This window comes from Dendrobium catenatum, unplaced genomic scaffold (assembly GCF_001605985.2).
Source record: "Dendrobium catenatum unplaced genomic scaffold, ASM160598v2 fragScaff_scaffold_733, whole genome shotgun sequence".
NCBI lineage: Eukaryota > Viridiplantae > Streptophyta > Magnoliopsida > Asparagales > Orchidaceae > Dendrobium > Dendrobium catenatum.
Genome location: NW_021319195.1, coordinates 721,389 through 728,957, shown reverse-complemented (window position 1 = coordinate 728,957; position 7,569 = coordinate 721,389). Strand labels below are relative to the sequence as shown.

Here is a 7,569-nt window from a genome sequence, read left to right as displayed (position 1 = left end):
ATATCATCCTATAAATTTTAATATTTCATTACATGCACCCATATGTATTCTATGGGTGGTATGCATGTAAAATTAAAATTTTAGATGTTAGATATGTAAATAACAAGAAATAAACGGTATGTATATAGATCCCCTAAATATTTTATCTTCACTATTGTGAAAACTACAACATAAAATAATCTATAAATAGATAGAATTTAATTATTATAAATAAATGTCGAATTTACATGCACCTCATAAATAAATTTCTTTTATATATTTATATTTATTTAATACCTAAGTTTTTATATTTATTTATATGATAATTAAATCTTTAAATCACATAAAAAAATATAATAATTCATTTTTTTAAGTGATATAATTTTATTCCTTAGTTTTGATGATGTAATTAAAATATATAAATATATATAAACAAGAAATATCAGAAATATAAAAAATATAATTATTTTATGATTTGTATCTAAAACTAAAAGTCTTCTAAAAATTTTGGAAATTCAAATTTTTCTGGAAGCGTTTTCACTGGAGAAATAGTTTTTCTGGAAGTGCAAGTCTTCTATGGAACTGCTCTTGAAAGCTTCAACGCGCGTAGTTGTTAGAAGGGCCTCCAATGCGATATTCTTTTCAACCAGGACAGTCTCCCGCGGAAAGCACCGCCGGCCACAAGTTAGGGTGCCGCCGCCTCCGCCGCCTCCGCCGCCTTCTCCTCCTCTGCTCTTACTTGCGCTGTGATATGGAGTGCAGAGAAGATCTCAAGTCGATCCTCCCATTCCTTCCCTTCATCCTCCGCTCCTCCTCTCTCTTCTGGCCGTCGAAAGCTCTCGATTCCCTTAAAGCCCTTGCCCTCGGTCCTGATCTCAGTCATGTCAACTCCGGTGAGATTCTTTTTGACGCTATTATCGATATTAGAGACTCCCTTGGCCTCTCCCACGAGCGATTGGCTCCCAACGCCGTTGATGGCTACTCTCTTTTCTTCGACGAGGTATCTTAGCCCTCACTTTCATCCCCCTTATGTTCTAAACCTCATGCTTGACAGTTATGTTTATTCGGGTAGTTGATGTCGAGGGCGGACTCGAGGTTCTGGTTCAGTGAGGTCGTGCCGAAGCTGGCGAGTCTGTTGCTGCGACTGCCGTCTCTTCTGGAAGCGCATTATCGGGAATCTGATGTGAATTTCGGAAAAGGGAAGGCAGGACTTCGTTTGATGGATCAGCAGGATGCAGGGATTGTATTCCTTAGTCAGGTGTGCTTTATTGACAGTTGTTGGTTTGCGAAGATTCTCGTCTCAGCTTAGCGGAGTTCCGCTGCTGGTGAATATTGTTGATGAACTAGAAAAATGACATGCATGCTTAAATGATTCCCTTATTTTTTATTCTGGTTGATTTGATTTGCTTTCTTGTTATATTCCAGGAGTTAGTGGCTGCTCTTCTTGCTTGTGCACTATTTTGCCTATTTCCTACTAGTAACAGGACCAGGAAATTTCTTCCAACCATCAATTTTGATCATCTGTTTGCGTGAGTGTCTCAAGGAATTGCTTTTGAAACTCTTTAATTTACTCCGCTATAATCTGTTCCGTTCAATATATTTGTGCAACATAGGGACGTTGGAACATAATCTCTCATGCTCTTAAAAAAAATCTATAAAAAAAAAACTTCTTTCAATCTATCTATTATGATTTGCGATATTAAACTGCGCTTGATGCATATTCATTGCATTAAAATTATGAACCATTGATTCTATCTCAATCCTACTTAAAATATTTTTCTCAATATATGCTATCAACAAACTTTCTAGTAAATTATCTTCCATCTTATTTGTAACTTAATAATGACAATTTTATTCATAAAAAAGTGCATGTAATTTTTGAAGTTCACACATGTAGAGTTAAGATCAACCAACTCAATCTATAAACAGAATTGATATATCTACAAAAAATTGCACGATTTGGCACAAATCTTGTGACAAAATTGAAATAGGAAACTTTTGAAATTAAATTCAAAATAATTTTGAACTCCAATTTTAGCAAGCTCATTGTCAAATTGAAAGTCTCAACGAGACGAACCTAACGATATCAAAAGTGATCCAATCCGTGCCTAAAAGACCCCAAATCAATCACTCAAAGCATAATTGAAAACTTTAAACATTAATTGGATGACCAAATGATCTCTAAATTAGACATGCTTATAATCGAATCGAGTGGCTCAATGAAACGAATCCATCTACCCCAAGATCACTCAATTTTGATATCATTAAGACACTTAGATGTTGAATAATCATTAGTATGTAAGAATGTTTCTTGAAACAAAGATCTGAATGCATAATCATGGACTCATGGTAAGAAATCATGAATATGACCAATGCAGAAGATCGAGAAATTGGAAAACTCCATGTTTGCAATCAGCTAGTTGTAAAATTAAAATGGAATTATTCGCCACATTCTGAGTTTTTCTCTCGGATATCAAATGTAGAAATTTAGCTTCTCATCACGTCCATTTGTGAAAATCTACTTTCTAGTTTGTTTTATGGGGTGAGTGGTTTGATCAACTTAAATTTTCACAGGGTTTGTCACTACCTATAAATTCAGTTTATTAGCGAAAATGAAAATTCTTGCCTTGCTCAATTAACATAGGCTGTAGCTCCTATATGCACACAGTGCTGACACATAAAAGGAGGTAGGGTTTCTCAAGACCATCCCTTTTCCTATTTGGTCAGTATTCCGCTATTGCTTGACTCAACCTTCATAAAATCCTTGGCTGATAGTTGCTTTGTAAGATATACCACATCATTTATGATTAATAGCTAGTATTGCTATTATTTTGGTGCATTAAGATTGGAGTGATAAACGTCCACATTTCCATTTCTTTGGGCCATTCTGTCTACGAATTTAAAATCAGTCTGTTATAACTAGATTTAACAATCATCAAACTCTTCATAGGAAGTTGATTTAATTTCTTGATTTATGGCTGCCTCTCACATGATAGCTGTTGTTCATGCTGAGGCATTTAAACGTCATTGGTTAAACATTTGGTTTGCTATTTTCCAGATCTGTTCATCCTCATTGCAACCAAAGTCAAGAATACAAGATCAAGTGCCTTATTCACTATTTTGAGAGGATATGTCAAAGCATGCCCAAAGGCCTTGTCTCTTTTGAACGGAAACTTCTTACTCTCAGCCAGGGTGGCAATGTTGTTTCCTATCCAGATGCAGCCTTTTGGAAGGAATCTACAATTCCTTTGTGTTCATTTGAGGTGAAATTTGAAGTTTGTGTTGCAGGAATGGACCAGTTAGCTTTCATTAGTCTTTCATGTCATTGTGAAAATGTGCCTTCTCAATTGCGTCGGAATAAAGAAGATTTTTCTGAAGTTAACTTTGCTAATTTTTGGGCTTTTTTTCACATTTATTGCATGGAAGGGTTTATGTTCTCGAGATGTTCATTTATAAGCTCCTTTATTGCTTCTATATCTTCTAATGTCAACTTACCTTTGTTCTTATATAATTTTTTTCATGATGAACATCTTTTATGATATTATTGGAACTAATGAGATTATTTCACCATTTCATGTTGCACTTAGTTTTTAATTTTATTTGGTCTTTTGTAACAGTTGACTTAAAAAGCATCTTTTGCTCATAGGCTTTTACCTCAGGCTCTATAGAAGACCAGCAACATGAAGCTCTTGAAGTTGATTTTGCCAATGAATACTTAGGTGGTGGTGCTCTTCACTTGGGTTGCGTCCAGGTTTTCCCTTCTTAACATTTTGAATAGGGATTGCCTTGTTGTTTGTTATTTATACTATTCCTTTTTCTAGCCACTTCAAAAGAAGCGTACTGGTAACTTAGCTTTTATTAATTTGAGTACGCATCCCAGAACATAAACTATGTATTTCTTCGTTACATCATACGCCAAATATCTTTCCGACTAACTTAATGGAATCTACAACTTGCAATTTGGTGAGTACATGACTGCAGTATAAGAAAAATGGGAAATGTTGTGTTTTTAAGCTGTTCAGGGTGATGCACCCTTCATGCAATAGCTCCCTAAAGCTACTATGACTGATCTCTTATTTACAGAACCATCTGATCCAGAGGTTGGATGGGGTAATGCAGGGATGCATGTGAAATTAGATTAGGCCACATGTTCATTGTTTAACTATTTGAAAGGTACATTTTGTAATAGTGACAGCCACTCCTATCAACAAAATGGAACAGCCACCACCACCACAATCATCTCAAATCTAAGCTGCTTGATCCTAACTGACAAAATTAATATCTACCCTAGACTTGTGAAGACACATCATTTTTTCTTCACAAATACAGAATATGTCCTTGTTCCTCTATATATACATATAGTACTACAGAAATATAATGTCTGGTTAAGTTTTCTACTGTTTCAGCCAATATTTATTTCCTGTTAACTCTTCTGAACATATTTCTTTAGCTGCTACATGTATCTTCATCATGTTATCAAAGCTTATTCCTCCCAGTTCTTGAGCTGCTACCTCACTACAACAGCTCATCTTCTCAAAATGGACCAATCTTCTTCCTCTCACCTTGGTGACGGTGCTTCCTCACAGTCCTATTCGGAACCATATATTCCTTGTTTTCTGACATTTGTCATCTCTATTATCAAATCCTTTGTTCCTACACAACTCTCAAATGATAACTACTCCATGTAGAAATCCCAAGTACTAAATTTTTTAGAGCCAATGAATTTTTTGGCTTCCTTGATGGCACCATTGACATACTACCCAAACTTCTTATCACAACTGATAATTCCTCCAATCCCAATCCTACCTTCAATCATTTGCTTCTTACAGATTAGAATCCACTCTCACTACTGGTATCCTTCCATGTGTTACACATTAATTCTTTCTTTGAAATCCGATCTATCTAAGAACACCGGCTTTAGACAACCAATCAATGCCGTGTTATTCAGCTAAAAAACTAGATCCATAATCCTCCATGAAAAATTCCACCATGATCCAATATCAACAGTAGAATACTAGAATTCCAACTCATAGGGATAACTTTGCCAAAAATAAAAATTTACTAACTGGGTTGAAAATTGCCAGGCTCAACCCAAGTTCAAGTTTAAGGGTGAGAAGCCTGCTCCTTATAGGCAAATCGAATCCCCCATACAAAAAGCTTATAAGAGAGTCCAGGCCTCTAGAAAGTAGGATATGCCATGCTTGGTGAGATCACCTCATTATTTTAGTCGAGTCCTCTCTCTCTCTCTCTCTATGGTGAAAGTTGAGGCCCTCCAAGGTGTCAATGAGTTAGGAGAGGTAAAATATAGCTTTGGAAGGCGACTCTTCCCATTGTGACAAGATATACATTAAGTAGCACATGAGTCCTTTCCAACTGACAATTCTAGATAGTCATCACCGTGAAGTCTTAAGTATGGCGAAAAGCAAGGTCCATCATGGCAGGTCATAAATTCTAGCCGAGTTAAAAGTTAGAATATTTTGAAGAATATCAGTTAACAAATGAGCACTAGTTTATTCATTCAAAACTAAAAACAAATAAAATTATATGCATTGCCACAAAATGAAAAAAATGCGAGTAAAAAAATTTCCTTTCATTCATTTTAAATAAAATTACATTTGTTTGCTAATAGGTAAGTAAAATAAAAAACAAGAAAGAACAAGAAGCGAAAAATACAAAAAGGCGACTTTAACTATTTGTTATGCTTGCCTCATCACTCTTCCCCTCTGAGGATTCTAACATCAAGTTGTGGTAGTTTTTTTCTTTAAAGTTGGTGTTGAGTCCTCTGAGGCAACTAAATAATGCAGTGTTTGGTGTTGTGCAGTGTCAAAGAAAGCTACACATCACTTCTCCTTCAAACCAAATTCTCTAGCATGTCAGGCGTGTTTATCATAAATCCTCTCCAACTGTTAAACCTCATTTAGAGCGGCATCTTTCTTTGGAATCTCCTCCATCTTTCTTTGGAATCTCCTCCTATAGAGTAGCCTCCCTCTTCACTAACTTTGCATTCAAGGACTCAACCTCCTTCTAGGTTGTCCATTGGTGGGTGAACTCTTCTTGATGACAAGCCTTCACCTTCCGATTATCTTCTTCCAAACTAGCTATTGCTTGACAGACTTTCAACAATGTGAGCTAATGTCGATGTGCAATGCTAGTTTAGCAACCCATGGAGGTGAAGCAAAGCTCGGCAATGAGGATTGCATCAAACTCGTTCCGTAAAGTGGCTAAGTGAACTTTAACACCCCAGCCCCACACACAACAAAAAAAGTGATTTTGTATGTCTTCATGGAGGGATCGATAATGGTTTTTGCAAACTCAGCCTTGGAGCCCTCAATAATCTTTTATGTCGCCACCACTTCCTCTTCTTCTTCGGCTTCTCCTCTGAAGGTGGAATGATGCCCTTCCCTTTATCATTTGGGGGCTTTAACACAAGCGCTGATGGCCCTCTTATTCACGAAATCCTTATCAATAGTTATTCCTCGGCTCAGAGTTCCTCACCCTATGGCATTGGTCGACCTAGGTGGGGCTATTCTTACACGTCACTCGAAGTGGGTTCACCGAAGCCTTCTTGAGCCTCAATTGATTATTGACTAATTGACGATTGAGGGGCAATTTGAAGAGGGATTGCTAGCATAGGTGGGTGAGTGGGAGCCGCCAACTAGCGAATGACTAACATTGCCTCCTTGCCTTCCTCTTCCCCTCTCTCTCATGAACAAGGAAGTTAAGGCTTAGGAATTCAAGGACCTCAGGAAAAGTATGCTTGTTGTACCCTTCTAAAAATGAATTCACGATCAACATTTTCATACAACAACAACAACAACAACATCAAGCCTTTATCCCACTACGTGGGGTCGGCTACATGAATCCTTTTTCTCCATTGGGTCCTATTAAAAGTCAAATTCTCATTTAGATCTAATAAAGAGGTCATTTCTAATATTTTCTAACCAAGTCTTTTTAGGTCTACCCCTACCTTTCTTAACATAAGTCAAATCTAATACCTCTACTCTCCTAACCGGGTCATCGGAAGGTCGCCGTTTTATGTGACCAAACCATTTAAGGCGACTCTCTAATCTTATCTTCTACTGGAGCTACTCCAACCTTTTCACGTATATGCTCATTTCGTATCCTATCTCTAAGGGTAAAGCCACTCATCCACCTGAGCATCCTCATCTGTGCCACACTTAACTTAGTATTATGCTTATCTTTTAATGGCCAACATTCGGCACCATAAAGCATTGCAGGCCTCACTACCATCTTATAGAATTTTCCTTTAAGTTTGAGGGGTACATTTCTATCACATAACAAGCCCGATGCATTCCTCCACTTCAACCATCCAACTTGAATTCTGCTGATAATATCCCAATCTATTTCACCATCACTCTGAACAATAGATCCAAAGATGATATCATCCACATAAATTTGAACAATGAGTATTTTCTTTCCAAATTTCTTTAAGAAGAGAGTTGTATCCACACTTCCTTTTTCAAAAGATCTTTCAAGTAGGAAAGTGCTCAATCTCTCATACCAAGCCCTAGGTGCCTGTTTCAATCCATATAATGCCTTTTTTAACTTAAAAATATGATTTGGGTATTT

The 7,569-nt window shown here is 36.9% G+C and overlaps 1 protein-coding gene across 1 annotated transcript in view; it reads left to right on the top strand.

Moving 5' to 3' along the window:
* Positions 1 to 707: 707 nt before the first annotated feature.
* Positions 708 to 7,569, top strand: part of LOC110102366 (poly(ADP-ribose) glycohydrolase 1) — a gene marked incomplete at its 5' end in the record, with an annotated part of 42,488 nt that continues 35,626 nt past the window's right edge. Inside the window, 5 exon segments of the mRNA XM_020830688.2 lie at positions 708 to 979; positions 1,052 to 1,237; positions 1,405 to 1,508; positions 3,038 to 3,242; positions 3,626 to 3,730. Coding sequence (XP_020686347.2) covers positions 708 to 979; positions 1,052 to 1,237; positions 1,405 to 1,508; positions 3,038 to 3,242; positions 3,626 to 3,730 — 872 coding nt within the window.